General features: G+C 34.4%; 1 protein-coding gene across 13 annotated transcripts in view; it reads right to left on the bottom strand.

Annotated features, from left to right (window-relative positions):
- Positions 1 to 22841, bottom strand: part of dlg2 (discs, large homolog 2 (Drosophila)) — a 420832-nt gene that overhangs the window by 111494 nt on the left and 286497 nt on the right. For 9 of the 13 annotated variants that reach the window (XM_056466770.1, XM_056466773.1, XM_056466772.1 and 6 more), the window contains 5 exons: positions 22083 to 22207; positions 16000 to 16169; positions 11760 to 11896; positions 9431 to 9575; positions 9137 to 9302 (listed from right to left, as the gene is read on the bottom strand). In XM_056466770.1, the coding sequence (XP_056322745.1) occupies positions 9137 to 9302; positions 9431 to 9575; positions 11760 to 11896; positions 16000 to 16169; positions 22083 to 22207 (743 nt within the window). The remainder of the gene's footprint in view (positions 1 to 9136; positions 9303 to 9430; positions 9576 to 11759; positions 11897 to 15999; positions 16170 to 22082; positions 22208 to 22841) is intronic. The other 4 variants (XM_056466771.1, XM_056466776.1, XM_056466777.1 and 1 more) reach the window with 1 other exon arrangement.

The following is a 22841-nucleotide window of genomic DNA, read 5'->3' as shown; positions in this document are numbered from 1 at the left end:
TGAAATGTTGTACAAGATGTTAGGTTTCTATATTCAGCATTATCAGCAACAGTAGCAAAGACAATTTTTCGTATTGAATATTTTCCTTTTTTTCAGCTGGTTCTTTCTTGATTTTTATTCAAAGTACAGGCTCTAAGTTCTGTTTGTTAAAACCAATGATTTGTGCAGTAATATTTTTGTATAAATGGACAGCAAATGACATTTGTCTCCTCCCTTTTTTGCTGATCCAAAAAATGGTCCGATCCGCAACTCAAAAATGCATCAAAAAAATTTGTGATCCATTACACCACTAGCATGTATACACATGAGAGATAGCAAAGTTGTAGGAATATAAGGATATATGTATTCATTTGCTGGTAACTATACACTGAAGAGAATGTATTAAATGTATTAAGATACTGGTGACGTTCTCAAGTAGATTTCCTGCATAAGTAATTTTCTGGTTTAGAATATCCTGCATAACTCATGGTACAAGCATGCTACACACTCAAACAATTCTTGTTCAAACAACATATTTAAAATGAGCTGAAACATCACAATTCTTGTTTTTTGGGCACAACTTAATTGTTTTATGTTTAATCCACTTAAATTTGTAAAAACAATGAAGTTAACTTAATCGGTTTGTGTGGGGAAAACATGAGGGAAATGTTTGGAAACCAGAAAATGTTTTGTGTGAATCCCAGTGCTGGATTTAAACCTGCTTTCTCACATACAGTTGAAGTCAGAATTATTATTTTTTTCTTTTTTTAATATTTCCCAAATGATGTTTAACAGAGCAAGGAAATTTTCACAGTATGTCTGAAAAAATTTTTTCTTCTGGAGAAAGTCTTATTTGTTTTATTTCGGCTAGAATAAAAGCAGTTTTTAATTTTTTAAACACCATTTTAAGGTCAAAATTATTAGCCCCTTTAAGATATATATTTTTTCGATAATCTACAGAACAAACCATCATTATACAATATTGCCTAATTACCCTAACCTGCCTACTTAACCTGATTAATCTAGTTAAGCCTTTAAATGTCACTTTAAGCTGTATAGAAGTGTCTTGAAAAATATCTAGTAAAATATTATTTACTGTCATCATGGCAAAGATAAAGAAATCAGTTATTAGAAATGAGTTATTAAAACTATTATGTTTAGAAATGTGCTGAAAAAAAATCTCTCAGTTGAACAGAAATTGGGGGAAAAAAATAAACATGGCGGCTAATAATTCTGACTTCAACAGTAAGCAGCAAGGCTCATTCAGTAGAGTATGTGTGCGGTTCACTAGACTCTAACATTCCCTGCATGTTTCAGTGAGCTGATTTGTAGCATCTGGTAGTTGATAACTGAGAACAAGATCTTATTGCAAATGCAAGACTGCATTAGACATCTTGCAGATAAAGCGATGCGGGATATATTCATGACAGGCTTTCTCTCCTCACTCGAGACTCATCCTGAACACAGATGTTCAACACACAGTGTTTTAACTTCAAGTACGGCAAACCCTTGTCTTTTTATTTTGAACGGTTTCTCTCAGTTTGTCTCCAGCTCTGCAATCCTCGCCTTCTCCTTGCCCTTAATACAGGGTCACAGCGGGCTAAATAAAACCATGACAAAACTCTTATTATCAAGCATGGCACAAACCCTCTGGCTCTTCACACTGACGGCGAGGCGCAGAGATAAAATTAGGAGCTTGTCAGCGTCACCGGCTCACATTACGTATGAAGAATCACGACATACTTAACGTCATTTATGTAAGCGGTGTATGTTTATGGATCAATATTGATGAGGGTTTACATTTTGGATTTTGTATATTCTATTAATTTGTCACGATGCCCCTGCCCACTGTAGAAACTCATTTATCTAATTTTATTTATCTTTAATGGCTCCTCAAAAATGGACATTAATCAATTATTGTATTTAGTGCAGAGAAATGGCTTAATAAAGGAAAAAAACTAATTTAATAATAAAACTAGTGGTTGGTTTACAACTATATGACCCACTAGGGCAGGGATTGTCAACCGGTGTCCACTAGTGAGCCTCAGCAATCCTGCTGAACGGTTGCGAGATAGCTTAAAATTAACTCTGAATAGTATTGGTAGTAATGCTCTTTCTCTTGTTTTCTGATTGATTACTTCAAACTCGCGCATAACCAGCCTCACGGTCGCATCTGCAACAACACGTACAGGTAAGTCTGCTCATTCACAAACTATGCTTGAAGTAAAAGTCTCTATTTGTGTATTTTTGTGTGAACTATTTAATATATCCGCATAGTTGTCCAAATTAATGTCCTGTGAGTGTTTTATAATGGATGCGTACCATACAGAGGGATCAAGCAAGGCTCAATGGTGTTTCTGTCATAGAAATTTAATTTAATAGAAAGATATTTAATAGTAGATATTCAGTCAGTCCAGTTTAAAGCATGAAGTTAGTCTTTTGCAATCTCCCTGTTGACCTGTGGTTTTCTTTGAATCTGTGTATGTTTTAAAAAAACAATAATAATTTCAAAAATTATATATATATATATATATATATATATATATATATATATATATATATATATATATATATATATATATTTTTTTTTTTATATTATTATTATTATTATTATTATTATTGATTTTGCTGTTGTTGTTATTATATTTTAATTTTTTTTTTATATTTTCAAACAACTTACATTGCCTTTCAAAAGTGTAGTTTTTTGTAATAACACATTATTATTATTATTATTATTAATTTCGTTATAAAAATATTTAGATTTTAAACAACTACTATACTTGTATCCATTCTATTTTATCCATATATTATAATATCAATGCATCCTGATAGAAATCTTAACATAATTTCTGGAAAAACAAACAGGAATGTTTCCTAAGCACAATGTCAGGATATTAGAGGATCAAGTGACACTAATATTTTTTTTTATTGTTTAAATAATAATTTACAGATAAAAAATATATAGAATTACAATAAAATTATATTATAAACATCTTACATTTTGAACTTTTGACCCTGTTAAGGCTTTGATGGTCTTTTCATGACTAAAAGAGAACTGTGTGTCATACCTCAGTACATCACACTGTGCAGATCTACACACGTGTTCATATCCATGCACACCATGAATAAGTCCTGAAAGTCAGCAACCACAAAGCAACAAACCCCACAGTTTGCTGATCTCTGTTATAATATTCATAAGAACTTCCTGCCTATACACATCTAATAATTATGAATGTGCAGTTTATGAAAGGTGGGCTAAGTAATAATTGAGCAGTGACCCAAGGCAGTACTGCTGAGTGTGTATGTGCATGAAGTGAATATGGAATATTCTGCTCCTTAAGCTGTATTATTCATGATGATAAAGATGTGTATGAGTGTGTGAGTATGTGTGTGTGTGTGCGTTGACTATCTTATATCATATTATTATTATAAGATTTCTGACTACTTAGCCAGCACAAGTAAACAACTACAAGGAATAACAAATTTTATATACATTTGTTTCTTTTTCATTTCTGTTTTTGTGATTTGGCTGTAAGTAGTATTTTAGTATTTTTGTTGCTGTTTGCTTTTTGATACTGCACCAATAAATGATGCAATACAAAATCTTTATCCAATTTACTCAAAATCTAATAAATAAATAAATAAATAAATAAATAAATAAATAAATAAATACACAAATAATAATAATAATAATAATAATAAGGTAATAAAGGAAATAATCACTAGTATCAGTCAAACGACAGCTAAAAACCCATCTCTTATGTGACCATCTGAACCCCTGTGAACAAAACCAGGACCTCCTCATCTCTCCCCCAACCACATTACATGACAATCTCAAAACTTTGTACAATTCTGAGCGTGCTTCACATAGGTTAGTGGGTTTGACAAACCACCTGTAGAAAACCTACTGTTTCATCTCTCTGGCACTTTAACTGACACTTGTACCAGTTTTGCACACGTTTAAAAACACGTTTAAAGTCACTCCATATCTATAAAAAACACAGTGCATATATAAAGTGTGCTTCATATAGGTGAGTGAGTTTGACAAACCACTCACTGCCTCTCACTGTCCTCCTGAATGCCTCCTCAATTGTAAGTCGCTTTGGACAAAAGCATCTGCTAAATGTCTAAATGTAAAGGTAAGATATAGAAAAGAACAGATTTTTCTTTTAATGAAGTATGTCTATTAGGCCCAATCTCAATTCTTCCCCTTAGCCCTTCCCTTTAAGGCTGATTTATACTTTAACCTGGTGCCGCCTCGCGGAACTCCGCTGACTGTGCGCGCACCTCACAAAATGTAAGAGGCTTCTATACTTGACACATTCGCCGTTGTGATATTCTTTAAAACAACAGGGGGGCGGTTAAAAGTAAGTGACCGTAAAATCAGACAGATAAACATAGAAGCAGTAAGTTTCCAGAAATCCGTCATATCATTAATATCGTAAACATTTTTTAATCGAATTATTTTAATTATTTTTATAAATTATTTTAATGATTATAAAGATTTGTATAACCACTGAAGATTTTTTAATCAAACTTTGATGCATCACTTGCTTTAAGTTTAGTTAAAACTTTAAAATTAATTAAAATATTATATATGGCTATCAGCCAGTCAGATTCGAAAACCAGACAGAACTTTTGTATAAATGTGTATATGACATTTATATACTGTATGTATAAATTACATTTACAGTTGAAGTCAGAATTATTAGCCCCCTGAATTATTAGCCCTGTTTATTTTTTTCCCAATTTTTGTTTAACGGAGAGACGATTTTTTTAAACAAATTTCTAAACATAATAGTTTTAATAACTCATTTCTAATAACTGATTTATTTTATCTTTGCCATGATGACAGTAAATAATATTTTACTAGATATTTTTCAAGACACTTCTATACAGCTTAAAGTGACATTTAAAGGCGTAACTAGGTTAATTGGGTTAACTAGGCAGGTTAGGGTAATTAGGCAAGTTATTGTATAACGATGGTTTGTTCTGTAGACTATCGGAAAAAAATTAGCTTTAAGGGGCTAGTAATTTTGTTCATAAAATGGCTTTTAAAAAATTAAAAACTGCTTTTATTCTAGCCGAAATAAATCAAATAAGACTTTCTTCAGAAGAAAAAATATTACCAGACATACTGTGAAAAATTCCTTGCTTTGTTTTAAATATATATATATATATATATATATATATATATATATATATATATATATATAAAAAGGAAGAGGCTAATAATTCTATATATATTATGCAAAGAATAAAAGCAAAAAAAAACTACATTTACTACATAATACGGAGTAGTTGTTTTTTTTTATTTAGCCCACCTTAGTCCATCCTTCCTGACCATTATCACTAATAAAGCCTAGAAATACAGGTATATTGTAAACCGATAGGTTCAAATATTCTTTTTTCAGTTATCAAAGAAATAATCCTGTTACTTCATTTTAGTTTTGTAACTAATAAATAGTTTTAAATTCAAAATTGTAATAAATGCATCAGTGTAAAAACCTATGAAAGTGGAAAAACATATTCTTTAATTGTGTATTAAAACCATTGTTTTCGTATTTTTACATAGATGAATATGGCCACGGTGTAAACGCACAGTACAGTTACAAGCTTAATGCCACATTTTATAATTATGATAACATGATATTGTTGCTTTCTGGGATTTCCTGAAGATAAATACAAAAAAATAATGCAACTGGAACAATTATTGCAGTCACGGTCGTTTATCTCATATGAAGTAAGTGATCGCGATGACATATAATGACATGTGCAGGTGTTGTAGTGCTGTCCCATTCTTAGGGGTAAATTTTAAACTCCTTCCCCTTCACACTCTGTTTCAAGGGCCAACGGGAAGGGGAAGAGGTGCAAAAATAGATAGTATTTAGTACATAGTTTTCTGCCTTCACTTTTTAAGATTCTTCGTATAACATTCGTATAAGACGAATGTGTGCAGTCTTGCAAAATAATAAACTCTCACACACCCTGCATCTGCACACTTCATTTCCCCTGAACCAAAATGACATACAAGAATACACACATATCTACCCCCCCGCCTTGAACATCTGCCTGATGTCACACCTAATTAATTATTCAATGTGTAACTTCAAATTTATTATGCAAATCCACATGAAACGGCCCATTCCTTGTGTCACTTGCTATCAACTGCCGAGCCTCTGAACTTAAAAAAAAAAAAGATATGGGAGACCACAATATTCTGCCGTTCCATATTATAATATCCAAGCAAGACCTTTTATTTTCTCAGAGTGCTCAATTCTCCTGTGGAAAACACTGTGGAGATGAAGGGGGCAGAACTTCCAGATGGGCTTATGTTTTCTTGAACACACGGACCACGTAAACCTCTTACTCCGGCAAAGAGGAGGGGGTTTAATCCGTCTCTTTCACCTCAGGGAAAGGTCATACTCTTTGTTTTGAATGCAAGTCCGCCTGCACGCTTAGCATATATTGTGAAACTCGAATTGTTTTACAGTATTTGACAGTAGGGGACACCAAATTATAGCTGCTCAAAATAGTCAAAAACATGGCTGAGGTTTAAATTTGGGTATTTATTTAGTCTAAATTACAAATAGGCTTCCCTTGTCGATAAATGAAGCTTATTATGGTGAGTCTGGCCATAAGCCAGTAAGGCTAGTGGAATTTTGGGATTGTTATCCAGCTATACAAGTCCAATGTGTCCAAAAGGCAACAGCCCAAAATGCTGCCATCGCTAGACACTCATACTATCAAAAGCCTCAGAGGCCCAAAACAACTACAGGGTCTATTAACACATCATGAAGCCAGGCTGCAAGACAAGTTAATCAAAACTGAAGTCTATTGGGGCGTTTTGGGTTTTTTTCTATCCTGAATTCACAGTTCTCTGGGAGTTTGCTTGAGAGTATTGCTCTGGGAAGTCTTTAGGTTCTGTTCTGTTTTTGTGATTTATTTTTCGTTTTCCAGAAACTCCAGGGATGATGCTCACAGTTTACATCACTCGGAGGTTCAGGTTGCACTGCAGTGAACCAAACAAATCCATAGCCCTGCAGTCCTGAACATATGTCTCTCAAAACAAGCCAGCGTCTAAAATTCAAGCTCATGCTGTTGACACAGACTGATATCATTACATTTAAGACTTTGAATCATTATCATAATGATGCCCACTTTTTGCTTTATGGTAGCTAGCATGTTCTATGTAAATGCTAGGGTGGTCAAGGTGTTGTCTTACTGAAAATAACACATTGGTGTACTTAAAATAGAAAAAGATTTGATTAGTGTGTTTTTTTTATTTATTTTATTCTGCATACAGTCAAATTGATAGCCTCATGGGCAGTGTGCTGACATATAGAGCAACCGCGCAAGTTCCTAATCTCATCTCTTTAGCCCAATCCAAATTCTACCCCTTAGCCCTTCCCCTTCCGCATCATTTTATGCATTCACCTGAAGGAGTAGGGGTGTCCCAGTTTTCTTTAGCTTGAAGACGTTGGGCTAAGAGGAAGGGCTCTATGTCCCTTGAAACAGAGATTTTTTAGGACTCGAAAGCAAGGGGTATCAAAATTTCTCAGAATACACCAGCTACAACAGCAAAATGGCTGCAAACGGAAGTAAGGAGATGCACAAATTAGTATTTTTAGTCATTATTACAAAATTTGACAAAAAAAGCATTTGTTTTAATACATTCATAACCGCATTCATGTTTTATGATCTTGCTTAAAAAAAAAGGCTAAAATAAATATCTATAATCCCTAATGATAACTCTTGTACAGCAGTCACACAACATTCTGTCAGAAAAGTCTAGTGGCTGGGAATGACCTTGTTACAGCGTCTGGTATAATGGTAATGCTGTTTTCGTGTGTTTACATAGATAAATATGGCCACGGTGTAAATGCACAGTACAGTTACGAGGTTATTGCCACATTACATCACTATGATAACATAATATTGTTGCTTTCAGTGATTTCCTGAAGATTAATACCAAAAAAATAATGCAACTGGAATAACTACAGCAGTCGGGATCATCAATCTTATATGAAGTAAGAGATCGCGATGACATACTATGACATTTGCAGTTGTTGTAGTGCTGTCCCATTTCATAGGGGTAAATGTTGATGCCCTTCCCCTTCACACTCCGTTTCAAGGGCCAAGGGGAAGGGGTACAAAAATTTAATTGAGACTGGGCCTCTATCTCTTTCTCCATCTTTGCTTCCTGTCCAACTACTGTCAGATTACAATAAAGACAAAAAACACCAAAAATAGATACGTGTATTTATAAAATCTCTGTATAAAGATGACAACAGTGCTAAAATGTTCAAAACAACAACAATTAAAAAAGCCAAGACAGTAGATGACTTTTACTTTTACTTCGTAAAATATAGTGCTCCACTGAGGGTATTCAAAAAAGCAAGTTATGTGACATACCCGGGTAAGTTTAAGGCGCAATCCCAATTCTATTTCCATCCCTTGACCACAGTGTACACATCTTCTGATGGCTACTTCTAGCAGTATAACGCGTCATAAAAAAGCTAATCATCTCATACTGCTTTCTTGAACATGACAATGAGTTCACTGTACTCAAATGGCCTCGACTGTCACCAGATCTCAATCCAATAGAGCACCTTTGGAATGTGGTGGAACCAGTGATTCACATCATAGATGTGCACCCCACAAATCTGCAGCAACTGAGTGATGCCATCATGTCAATATGGACCAAAATCTAAAAAGAGATAAGGCAGATCTGAAGGCAAAAGGGCATCCAACCCGGTACTAGTAAGGCGTACCTAATAAAGTGGCCAGTGTTAATGTTGAGCCTGTGTTAATGAATCATCTGCTCCTGTTACCATTATTAGTGACAAACACATCTAACATTGCTTTATGTTTAGCACTCACAAGTGCTCATTTCAGCTGGAAAGTGAGCTGAAAATATCATTCTGGAAACTGACAACAAACATGGATAACTAAAAACCCAGCAACATAAAACAACACGCAACTAAAAAGACAGAGGGAGTAAGGATGGGACAGTAAATCCCAAACAAATCCCATCACAAGGTGTGATGATGCTGTTTGATTATGTTTTGGATTTCCACAGGACACACGAGGAGGGGATTGGGGGCTACACGTCTACCTGTGGGCAGTGGCGTCTGGTAGAGAGGGAGGAAATTACCGTAGGAAGGAAAAACCATCCAACCTGTTTATGTCCTCTTCCCCCAGCAAGTGCTTGGGCAGGGGGGAATATCGGCCGGGGGAGATGGGCGGAAGACTGGACTTATATTCCAGAGTGCCATTATTACCAGGGGAAGAGATATGATTTTCCATAGCGGGTGAGAATGCTGGAGAAACACAGAAAGAAAGAGTTTGTTACAGATATTGGGTAATTACCAGTATAAAAAGCTTGCTTATCACTACTAAATTTCTACAAATAAACGGTGAATATGTTGCAGTTAAAAAAGTCACTCACAGTGTGTGATATCAGGCGGCCCATAAGGGTCTGAGAGATAGACACTAGTTGGTTTCCCGACCTTTAGGTAAACCACATCCGACGTGTTCTTCAGTATGGCCACTGCTTCTTCATGCGTCACCTCTTCTAGAGTGTAGTTATTCACCTGGGTGAAAAAGAAAACAAGCAAGATGTGTTAAGCAGGCAATCCAGAGTTACGTAAACAGTTACGCTCTAGTGGTCAATGGCGAATCAGCGCTGCCAAATGTGTCCTGCCCAGTGGATTACACACAGCACTGATCTTGCTAATTAAATCAAACTCAGTCTTAAAGAGTTTAACAACCCCCCCGGATTAAAGGCGATGGAGTTTGACACTGACACTAGAGCGAAACTTCACAAATGTAATCAGCCAACTATGGATGCAGCACATTTCCCGGAGATTTCTAAGGGCTGCTTTCATGCGTTTGGACAGAGCTTTTTACTTTGTTTTGTATGAAACACTTAAAATCCACTCGGTTTTGCCAATTTGTGCTGCTTAAACTCTTCTGGAGCAAATAAACTTGCCAATGGCTTTACTAAACGCCTCCTCATAATAAAATGTGATTGATGGAAGTACTAACATCAGACAATGAAAGCATTAACATAATACAACAAATTAACCAAGAGAACTTGAAAATCAACTGTATATATATTTCCATGATCTAAAACAAACACAAAACATATAAATTAATTAATTTATTTATTTTCCTCTGGCTTAGTCCCTTTATTAATCAGGGGTCGCCACAGTGGAATGAACCGAAAATTTATCCAGCATATGTTTTATGCAGCGGATGCCCTTTCAGCCGCAAATCCAGCACTGGGAAACACAGGGAGAACATGTAAACTCCACACAGAAATGCCAACTGACCCAGCCAAGGCTCAAACCAGCAACTTTCTTGCTGTTAGGTGACAGTGCTAACCACTGAGTCACCGTGTCACCCCATTTGAATCAATTTAGTTATTTAATTAAATTACATTTAGTATTAGTTAACCTTAAATACTAAATAAAATAAAAACATTGTGATATGTGTAACATGTATGCTGACATCATTAAAGGGGTGCTGTTTCATGCATGCAGAGTTATTTACACTGCTATAAATAACTGGGTCAAGTTTCAAAAAATGATGAATAATTCTGACTAAATATTTATCTGCCAAAAAGCATACTTCCAAGTGGTAACAGAGATCCTTTTTTTTTTCGATGCTAGCTCTATCTTACGAAAAAGGAGTCAAAATCCTTGTTCGGCACTTCTCTGGAAAATCGTGTATGTTACTAGTGCGAGTGTACCCATTACCCCTCTACACACTAAGACTATAGATACATGGATTTCTTAGTTACTTTTTATGGAAAGTAATGCATTACATTACTTTTGAGTTACTTTTTGTTCTGAGACTATCCCCTCTTCTTCTACTGTATGTGTTCAAAATAATGAGAATATCACATGTAAAGCTCTGCTATCTTGGTTTCTGTCTGTTCCCGCGGGTAGCTTGTTCTCTCAATGAGTGTGATGAACTTGATTACACTAATTTTAATTCAGCAAATAATTTTTTTAAAAGTGAATTATCTAAAAAGTAACTCAAATATTATTACTTATTTTTTTTTGTGTTACTTTCCTCGTTACATAGAAAGTAATATTATTATGTAACTCGCGTTACTTGTAATACATTACCCCCACACTGAATGTGAGGGAAAGCTGATCTTGAATAAAATTAAAATTAAAACTTAAAAATGAAATAAAATAAAATAATAATTCTAATATTTAAAAAAAAAAAGAAAAAAAAAGAAAAGAAAAAAAAAGAAAAAAAAAGTAAAAATATAAAATTAAAAATTAATTAAAAATTAAATAAAATAAAGATAAAATTTTTTGGACAATTGTACTAAAATCAATGTAAAAAAAAAAAAATCTGTTTTTGTATATCTCTTTGTATTCCCTCTATGGTTTTTATCTTTAATGTAGTTTGTCCTGCAAATTTCTTCCCTCTTTTATTTGTAATTGATTATTATTACTATTTTGTTTTTCATCATCATTGTACATTGTACATGACCCTAATTATTTTGCTAAGCTGCCTTGGCATATTCAGGACTTGGTTGTGGGGTTTGAGTTAAAGCAAAACTGGAAAGAAAGAAACTGTAATGTTTACTATTTTATTGTTTGTAAATTTTATTTTCATTCAATAAATAAACAAAAAACAATTCTTTATGCAAAATATGTATCCTTATGATTTCTGACCTGAAATTCTCCCACGGAAATGATCAGTCACTAAATAAATTTTGATAAGATAAGACAAGATCTGAGGTCAATAAGACATACCATAAGCAGTCTGTCTCCAACTTGTAACCGCCCATCCTTCTGCGCAGCACCTCCGTCAATGATTTTAGTGACATAAATGCTGTTATCACCCGGGATGTGCTGGTTTCCTACACCACCTGCAATACTGAAGCCGAGCCCTGTGGGATTTCGAGAAAGGAAAATCTAAATCATTAGCTTAGAAACAGCGACAACAGGCTACCCATGCAATTTATCATCCCTTTGTCATTCCCTTAAACAGAAGCAATGCTGTTTAAGCATTAGAAGTTGATATTAACCAACATCTAGTTATAAATAGCACATTTAAAACTCTCTCAAAACATCACGTACACACATTCCTCAAGTATAATCTAGGTCCCTGGTTTCTTCGAAAAGAAACATGGGTTAATTTTGTTTAAGATTTGAAGCGTCTATGGTGCCCGAAGCTCTTTTTCCAAATTTGTGCAAGCGCTGCTGTTAGTGTGTGTATGTGTGATGCATCATCCTTTATGCGCTCTGAATAATACATCAAAGCCTTGTCTTTTCTCAGGATATAGTTCTGTTTACTGCTCCGCCCAAACAACAACAACAACCAACAAAAAGGACGTGATAACTCTCGGGCTCAGTGAACTTTCAAATTTGCTTTCCATTTATCTGTCCATCCTCAATGTAAATGTGAGTACGTGAGTAATAGCCTATTTTCATTCATAATAGCAGAAATTAAAAAAAAAACACACACACAATAACATGAATGCAAACTAGAAATGTGTAAAGTAAGGTTGGGTGATATATTGTTTGCTATTTATTGGTAAAAAAAATTCCACAAAGATAACAATTAGTCTTCATGCAATAATAAGGATAAAAGCTACAATCGGGAATCTGCTACAAACTTGAACTAGTATAGTCAGGGCTGAATAGTGCAACAAAACATCGGTCTGTATTACAATGGATAAAGTTTGCAGGCATTTACTGACATACATTTATTCCAAATGCACTACATTACATGAGTGACTAAAAACTTTTTGTGGGCAGAAATGGTTTCATGTCACAAAGAATGAGCAAGAAATCTTAACATTTTGTTGATGTTAACAATGTCAACTAGTTTCTCTTAGTGTTTCCTTTATACAAATTACAGAGACCAATGGCTCTCGAGGTCATAAAATGAATAAAGAAATCGTCCCAAATTTTGCAAAACTTGCCACAAAATCAGTCATCAGGATTTCCTTCTGGATCAGTCAATCTGGATTTTTTTAAAACTTGGGTTGTTTTTAATTGTGCTATATAAATAAACTGGCATTGTCATGGTCAACATTTTATAATATAAATATAGAGTACGTTAGTCTAATAATAATACCCAGTATCCAGAATGGCTTCAAGATCACAGATATACATACTGTATACAGATGAAGTCAGAATTATTAGCCCCCCTTTTTTCTGTTTTAAATATTTCCCAAATTATGTTTAACAGAGCAAGGAAATTTTCACAGTATGTCTGATAATATTTTAAATTATTTGCTTTATTTTGGCTAGAATAAAAGCAGTTTTTAAATTTTTTTAAACACCATTTTATGGTCAAAATTAATAGCCCTTTTAAGCTATATATTTTTTCGACTGTCTACAGAACAAACCTTCATTATACAATAGCTTGCCTAATTACCCTAACCTGCCTAGTTAACCTAATTAACTTGATTAAGCCTTTAAATGTCACTGTAAGCTGTATAGAAGTGTCTTGAAAAATATCTAGTAAAATATTATTTACTGTCATCATGGCAAAGATAAAATAAATCAGTTATTAGAAATGAGTTATTAAAACTATTATGTTTAGAAATGAGTTGAAAAAATCTTCTCTCCGTTAAACAGAAATTGGGGGAAAAAAACAGGGGGGCTAATAATTTAGGGTGGCTAATGTAAACTGTAAATGTAATTTATACATATATCAATGTCATATACACATTTAAACAAAAGTTCTGTCTGGTTTTCGAATCTGACTGGCTGATAGCCATGCGATATTCTGCAATATCAGAACTCATACAGCCTCCCTTCTGTATTACTCCGCCCACATAGAGTGACAGCAGATTAATAAACTCACTACAGTTTGACAAATATTGCAGCTGTTGGACAATAGAATGTACTTTTGAGTTTTTTTATGCGAGAATGTAGTTGTTTAGATTGCAACTATTCAGTTTATTTATAAGGATAGTGCCTTTTAAATATAATAATTTGTGAGACACAGCGCATCGGCATCCATCAGCCTGTCATACTGAGTAGAGCAAAGATGGCTGAGGTTGTCCATCCACAAAATGGTGACAGAGACCACATAACAAGCCCTTAGAGGAAGAAAGATCAGCATATTTTCAAATGACAGCTGATCAAAACATTATAAAATTGGTGAGTGACATTCGAAGTCGATCTCTCTCTTTTGTATGTCGTAGTGCTGTATTTATACCATAGTATTGTATTGTATTAGGTGTAAGATGAGACTCGCATATCAGGAATATATGTATTTTGTGTTGGCCACTCTTTGTATAAGCCTGAGTTACTTTTTGGTTGGTCATCTGTTTGTTTTTAATAAGTCTCCAGTTTTCGTTACTGCAAACTAGTACAGTAAAAAGAAAGAAGAAATGCTCGCATGTGTTTAGTGTTTTTTATTATCGGAAATAGTAATCTGGTAGTGTTTGCTTTGCTCTGGCTTTTTCGGGGTAATTTTTGTGATATCCTGATTGCAACAGAGAGAAATACAGGGAAATCTCTGTAGACTGATGGCATTTCATGCTGTTCAGCCTTATAATCTTAAAATGTGAGTAAAATCCCTTGTTTTGTATTTACTTTAGACAATACGCTAGAGAAACTTTCAAATACTAGCTCTAAAGTGACATTGGGGAACAAGTAATGGCTTCTGCTGTTCTGACGTCAGCTGCAGATGTGAATAAATGGCGGAAGAAAGCAGTTCTTCATACAAAAAGATTTTTAGACTCTCTGTGTTTGATTTTCTTTTATATATACATGATTATGATTATGTTGGACTGTTATATGTAATTATTACATTTATATATGATAAATATCACACAAGTAGCAGTGCGATATGGTTGTATATAGTCACTGGTGGGACACTAAGGGCGTACTCACACTATGTACAGTTGCCTTGAACCGGGCCAAAGGACGCTTGTCCCCCCTCCCGTCTCCCCCAACGGCCTGCACTCACATTACATTCGAGCCTGGGCACGCTTACATCATCGATGATGTGCTGTTCAGTAAGCGCTTTCGCTCAGAACGCAGTCAAATATTTCGCTGAACAGATCAGCCACTTTTGACACTCATAAACAATCATAAAGTCCTGGTGCTGCAGGTAGGTTTGATCAGGAGGTTTGCTAAAGGTGCAGCTGTTGTGCAGTGAGGGGTTTGCGTCTTTAATAATCTACGACAGTTTGTGTTTATTGAACAGTAAGAATGATTAATAAATCCTTTAGAAACAGTCCCGTAATGGTCAAGTCTCGTCTTCAGTTTCGGGCTCTGGCACGCTTTGCAGTCACACTATAAGCATACCGCGCCAAGTAAACTGCGCTCTGGCACACCTCTTCCAGCCGGGCCAGGGCCGGCCAAGTGAACCATGCCTGAGCCCAATTCAGAGCACTCACACTTCTCAAACAATCTGGGAAACGAGTCTGGGCACGGTTCGGATAGCAAAGTGTGAGTAGGCCCTAAGGCACTTGGCCTGTGGCCTCGTGGCAATGCATACCTCCCACCAGTGCCGATATACAGTCATACCACACTGCTACTTGTATGATATTGCTCATATATAAATGTAATATATAAATATATAAATACATATGTTTAGACATATATATAAATTGCCACAACTGCATGACAATATTTTTCATGTTAAAAAGTACTTTGTCAAAGACAGGTTATGATGTGTTTGTTTATGTCAAGTAGTCAAACGAAATATCTCAAATAATGTCATCTTTGCATTAAAAAATGACATAACTGAGCTAATGACACTTAATGACAGATGTCAAAAGCATTCATGCAATCTCTCTCCAAAGTGACAGAAATGTTTTATCTCTCAGTAAATACACATGTATTATTGTCCCCAATATCGCAATAAACACCAGAAAATACTGTGAAATAGTCCATATCGACCATTCCTAGTGCAAAGTATCTAAAACAGAAACTATTTTTTAGTTATCAGTCAACTGCCGTGACAAATGCGTAATGCAAACAATAAAGAGCATGTCTGGATTTATTGTAAATGTAAATGGGAAACCTTTTGGTCCTTTTATGAGTTTGATTTCGGTGACGGTCTCCAGCATCGGTCTCCTCCTGCGAACATAGAGCCTCACAATCGATCCGGCTGCTTTCAGAGCCTCCACTGCTTTACTGTGAGACACCTCCGAAACATCACTTTCGTTCACTCGCAAAATACAGTCATTGACTCTGTGAAGAGAAATAAGAACGAGGAGTGAGCTTTCTGTGGTAAAGCCTCCTGCGGAGAGTTCCAGATCATGGCAGCCTGTGGGCCAAGGACAGCCGCCTCCTGGGGCAGGCTTACATGCAGCAGCTGAGACCCAGCAAATACACACACTGAAAGCAAACCATACACACATGTATATATGGCAAATATATGCAACAGACGCACTATGCAGAGGAATTATATCACACAACTCAATTTATTCAGATGCTAATGGCAACCTTGCTAATGATAAAGAGTGAAACAGAAAATATTTAAGGTCCAGTGAAATAAATCAAAAAAATATGTAGATGTTAGTTTCTGTCTGTTAGTTTTAAGGATATCTATTAACTAGTGTGGTACAAAACAGTGACAAGATTTGCATTGTCCAATGTGGCTTTTTTTTACAAACATATCCACCTTATTTTTCATGTAAGAGCAGCTCAAATGTGTCAAGACTTTTGGTCTCAATCACTTCAATTCAGTTTTAGCAAAATAAAATAACTTGAGCTTCTCAATATTGTAAAATGTAATTTTTTATCAGGTTTAAATGTGATCACTGGAACTGTTTGACTCCAAACGTATGTAGAAGACCACTATAAACATGTTAGATTATTGATTTGTATTTACTAATTGTAGATATTAATTTACTTGAATTATTTTACAATTCATATTGTCTAACTGCAAATGTATACATTTTTGCCAATTTTACCAGGTAAAAATAAACACAAGAAAGACATTTAATAATAATAATAATAATAATAATAATAATAATAATAATTATTATTATTATTATTATTATTATTATTAATAATAATAATAATAATAATAATAATAATAATAATAATAATAATAATAATAATAATAATAATAATAATAATATGAATCTTTTTGGCTCGAGACCATCCGGTGTCATTCACTTCCATTCATTTTTAGACGTTAAAAACAGCTCCTTCCGCTGCTTGATGTTGCAAACTAGTATTTTCTTTTATATAATTCTGCTTTGTCAGTATTGTCATGAACACACTTGTTTGTAGAGCAAGTAGTTTGACCGTTTTTTGACGTTTATTAATTCTAGTCATTTTTCCCATAAGCAACTAAATAGGAAGTTTTAAAACGATTGCAAAAACAAGTGCACTTCCGCATCACAGAATAAGGTCAATACAATTCTGTAAAATTATTATTATTTTTTTTTTTGTAATTTTATTTGAATTTAACTTGTTTGTTAATTTATCTTGGTGGCAAGGGTTATTATGGAATAAAAATACAACCTTGAGTGTACAAAATGTTTGGTTAACTTCACACAAAAAAATATTTTGACGACATTTTTATCACAGCAAAACAATAAATGAAATGCCACACATTTTGCAAAAACTTGCCACCAAATCAGTCATTTGCATTTTGTTTTTTTCTGGATATTTTTTCAGGGACTGCATGTATAAATCCTGACTATACATTTATCTTTTTTCCACCCATAATCTTGATGTAACTTCCTTTCCTTTGCTCCTTGACTCCTTAAACCCGACATGATTTATCCAAAGCTAGTTCCACTTCCAGCACTCCCAAAGTCAAACAAGGGTACCAAAAAAAAAAACCTACACAATGTAATTGCTTCTCTAAATGGTGTTCACCTCCAACTCCCCATAAATCTATCACAGCTTATTGGAAAAACGTTCAAAATGTCGCACTCTTTTAAAGAAAGAATGCAGACTATGGCTGGACAGAGAAGGAGAATGAAAGAGAACCAAAGGGGAAATATGGTTGAGGGTCTAAGCAGAATACCAAACTGCGAAAGTGCCTGGAGAGAAGGAGGACTGCTGATGCTCAAAGCCCTGACAGACCTGATTGAGAGAGGAAGAATGAAAGAAAACAGCCAAGTCATGGAGCAGAGCAGGGTGAAAGGCTCAGACGGGGCTGTCGAACGCAGCTGCTGCTCACAACGACACACACATGCATACAAAACACTGGACGATCTGCAGATCTCCAGCACAATCTAATTAGGTTTCGCTCTAATAAAACAACCCTCTCAATCAACTCCTGATCAGCCCTGACGTGAATCTCAAACACACCCAGCCAGGAATAGAAACTCTTACGGATAACAATTAAATTCTCAAAATAAGGAGGAACGTCTAATTGGTCAAAGAATGCTCTTTCATAACTCTGAAGACTTAATTGAGTTTTGCCATATTATTGAATAATCACATTTATATTAACATTCTTTCCTAAAAATAGAAACTAACGAGATAATTGCTGATGTACAACAAGAGTGTAGAGGTGAAAAATCATTGTTGGCAAAATCATATCATGTGGTATTGGTAAAAACTATTTATTTTAATAGCATTTGAACTATTCTGATTGTAAACAAACACAAGCACGTTCTTTGATTCCACATTCTATAAGCAAATATAATGTTGTTTAATGTAAAACTATGGGGATGGAGCTTTGTTGCAAGGCAGGAATTTCTGAGTTGCATGGCAACTTGAATGGCACCACCGGAGTGCATACATGATTTTCAGATTGTTAAAGAGATGGCGCAGCGCAGACCGGTGTGAGACCCCCTTAAGACATTAAAAAACGTTTTGTTTTTTTCGGTGCAGACGAATATGCAAATTTACAGCATCATGACCACTTTCAAGTTTCAGAACTTTTTGTCAGCATTGTCTGAAGATAATTTGGTTTGAATTTCATGGAAACTGGATAAAAGATTTAAAATGCCGAACAAAATTCATGACATAAGTAAAGCTATTGAATTGGCTTTAGTCAAAGAATCAGATGAAAATAAAATTAGTACAAATGAGTATAAATAAAGGTTATAATAAAGGTTATTTCATTACACATCTCCTGTGAAGTGCTTTAAAATGTGTATTTTGTTTTGATGTGTGATGTAAATTGTCAAAACAAAAAGTCAAACACAAAGACAGGGCGGGACATAGAACAGCTCCTCCTCCTCTTTTAAAACAGCCAGTATCATTTTGTTTACTGTATATCACAGCTCACAGTCAGAACTGCTGAGCTAAAGCCATCAGACTCATTATACACACTCAACATAACAGTCTAAAACAGTAATACCATAAATTTATTAGTTACTAATAACTTAAACTAAGTAACTAGAAACGAAGAGCTTTTAACAGTTAAAGTTATTAAATATAAACATAGTTAACCTACAGTTTCATCTCTCTGGCCTGAAGTGGATTGTGTACCCATACACTGTGGTGGCTCACGTGACATTAGCGCGAAAGCAGATTTCATTCACCCCATAGGAAACCGAACCCCAAAATGTTAATCTGCGGACCATGATGTGAATAAATGACCAATTTTAGCAGCAACAAATGTGTCTTGAAAGTAGCGGGACACATCAGAATTTGTTGATCCGTTAAGGTAAACTGAAAGCTTTGAATGTTTATATCTTCTAAATGCAAACTTGGTTATTATTTTGGAGCACACTTGCTTATAGATATTCTCAAGACTGATAATAACATCTGAAAACTTTTTTTTACAGTATTAATAAAACTACATTTATTTATTTATTTTTTTAAATATATTATAACTGTCAAAAGTTATCATGAAGATGAGTGCAAATTTGAGCTACTGGTGGCACAACAGACAGATACTCAGAGTTCCAACTCTAAGCTAAATGTCAAATTCATTGACTTTTCCCTGTTCACTGGCTAAAATGCAAAATTTCCATTACCCATACACCTTGTTTTTCACGTAGAGGCAGCATGGTCCATTGTAACTCAAATGTGTCAAGACTTTTGTCTCAATCACTTCCATTCATTTTTAAAAAAACAAAATAACTTGTGCGTCTTGATATTGTTAATTGTAATTTTTTATCATACTGTTTTAAAATTTTGATTGCAAGCATGAAAAGTAATGAAATGGCATGGAGAAAAAGACAAACCATAACAACAGGCACAATGTGAAGAAACAACGAGATAAAAAATCTGGTGTAATAAAATAACATTTTGATTAACGTAAAGTAAAATTTAAGAATCCATTTCATGACTATATAGGAAAATATATATAAAATCCCCTGACTTTCAATGTCTGAAATAGATGTTTTAAAATTTCATGACATTCCAGAAAATCCATGACCCGTGGGAAACCTGGATACTAAAAATATTTTGTGGTTAATAATCAGACTGTCCTCTATCTGTGCCGAATTTCACAACTTCTTAGCATGTGATTCAATGAGTTCAAGAGTGGAAGAAGTTTTTACATAAAATGTATAATGCATATTTGTTTGTTTTTTCCCTTGAAGATTGACATAATCCCAGAGTGATTTGGTCAGGTCTATTCGTTATATCCACACACTTCACCTCAGACCTTGCAGATGGTAAATTTTTTAAAGCACCTCGCGGTCAGAGTGTGTGGCAGTCAGCAGAAAACTTCAGGTACTTCAGCTCTCCAGAGAGACATTAGGGCTGTGATAAACAGCCCCATTTCAATCATTTACAGCAGGGAGAGGGAAAGGAAAGAGAGAGAGAGAGAGAGAGAGGAGAAGAGAGAGAGAGGAGAGAGGAGAGAGGAAGAGAGAAAGGAATTGCTCTAGTAGAAGGCAAGAGCAATGAACAAGATCATTATGTCTCAACAAAGTAAATTACCTAGTGATCTACTGAATTTATCTTAAGAAAGTGTTATTCGAGGATATTTAAGGTTCTCAATATTTAAAAATAAAAAAGGTAATTGTGACCTTTTAATTTACTATTCTGACCTTTATTTCATTCCAAACCAATGTTTCAAAATTCTGAATTATTGAACATTAATTCTTAGTTAATATCTTAAAATTACGACTTAATTTTTTCTAGCACTTCCTTTTCTTTTACTTAATTATTTAAAGATATACCTTGGCAGGAACAAGTTTCCATAACTATTTCCTCTGACCGCTTATTAATACATTACAATATTTCAAATCAACATGAAACACTGACAATGACTTGAGGAGTGGCCATAAATTTAGACCAGACAATTCTGAGGCCATTGTTTTACTTGCATAAACTCAGTAACAAAGGCTCCCAAAAGGGATTTTGGTGAGGTTTGAATGCTCAAAGAACCATGATATTCGAATAAATGACTGGGTTTGGCAGCTTTAATGTCAGAATTTGTTGGTACATCAATGTAATCTGAAAGCTCTGAATGTTAATATCATCTTAATGCAGACTTGGTTGTAGCTTATAGATATTCTAACATACTGATACTAACATATAAACATTTTTTTTTACAGTATTAATAAAACTACATTGAAGATAAATGCTTGTTAAAAACGTATTATAACTGTAAAAAGTTATCATAAACATGAGTGCAAATTTCAGCTAACAAGCTGGCAGGAACAAGCTTCCATAACCATTTCCTCTGACCACTTATTAATACATCAGAATTTTTCAAATCGACATGAAACACTGACAATGACTTGAGGAGTGGACATACATTTAGACTAGACTGTTTTCCTTGCACAAACTCAGAAACGAAGGATCCAAAGGTGATTTTTGGGTGAGGTTCGAATGCCCCAAGGCCATGACAATTCTGAGGCCACTGTTTTCCTTGCATAAACTCAGAAACGAAGGCTCGTTTTTAATTTAACTTAAATTTTTCATACTTTAAAGTATATTTTGTACTATGAGGAAACTCTGACACAATGGAAAGCTCTACAGATGTAAAATACCAATTTAGAAACCTTTACCTTGTATATTCAGAGCTGATTTAGAGCTGAATAGTAATAATGACATACAAGTTGTTATTGAACTGAACTGAATCAACACTGGAATGAGTTCTGACTATTGTAAATGAAGCTTCACTGATTATTTATTATTGTAAAGCTATATTGAAACAATCCACATTAAAACAATGAATTCTGATTTCATAATAACAGTAAACAAGTGTGTTTAGAAATACTGTCCCACCTGAGTCTGCCGTCTTCAGCCGCTGCTCCCCCAGGGATGATTTTTGTGATGAAGATCCCGGGATCATCGCCGATGTGAGGGTTATCTGTGCCGCCTGCTATACTAAACCCCAACCCTGAGTTACCCTGAGGAGATATGGATATAGATAGGAATATATTACAAATGAAGATATAATTTTTTCTTCAGTTAAAAAAAAGTCTAAACATTAGAACCACAAAAGAATAGCTGCATACACTGAAAAAAGTGTTGCATGCAAAACTGTTGCAAACAATTTATTTGTGTTGAATTTAAACAAACAAATTAAATTGAGCAATGTTCAACTTATTTGTTGTTAAATTTAGCCCAAATAAATTGTTTACAACCACTCAACGTAAAAAAATTTAGTAAATCTAAGGAATCATCTTTGAATAATTTTTTTCAGTGTACTGTAAATCTAGCCAAATAGAAGTTAGAAAACATCAGCAAAATCATATATTTCTCAATTTATTGTAAATTAACAAGCCAAAAAAACAATAAAATTCTTCTTAATTTCTGAAATACTGAAGATTATTATCATAACCCTTTTGTTGATTTCCTGGAATAACTACCTATTTAAATAACTATATCGTAAAACATATCATTATCCTGAAATAAAATTACTCATGCCGTGAAATAAAATTTTGGTCAAACAGCCCACACCTATCAAAAATGTTACGCTTCTGAATTCACAGCCAACAACTATTAAAACAAATAAGAAATTATCCCTTGTACACCATCTGA

This window comes from Danio aesculapii, chromosome 10, assembly GCF_903798145.1.
Source record: "Danio aesculapii chromosome 10, fDanAes4.1, whole genome shotgun sequence".
NCBI lineage: Eukaryota > Metazoa > Chordata > Actinopteri > Cypriniformes > Danionidae > Danio > Danio aesculapii.
Note: the sequence above shows the minus strand (reverse complement) of the source record. Positions and strands in the feature narration are given on the sequence as shown.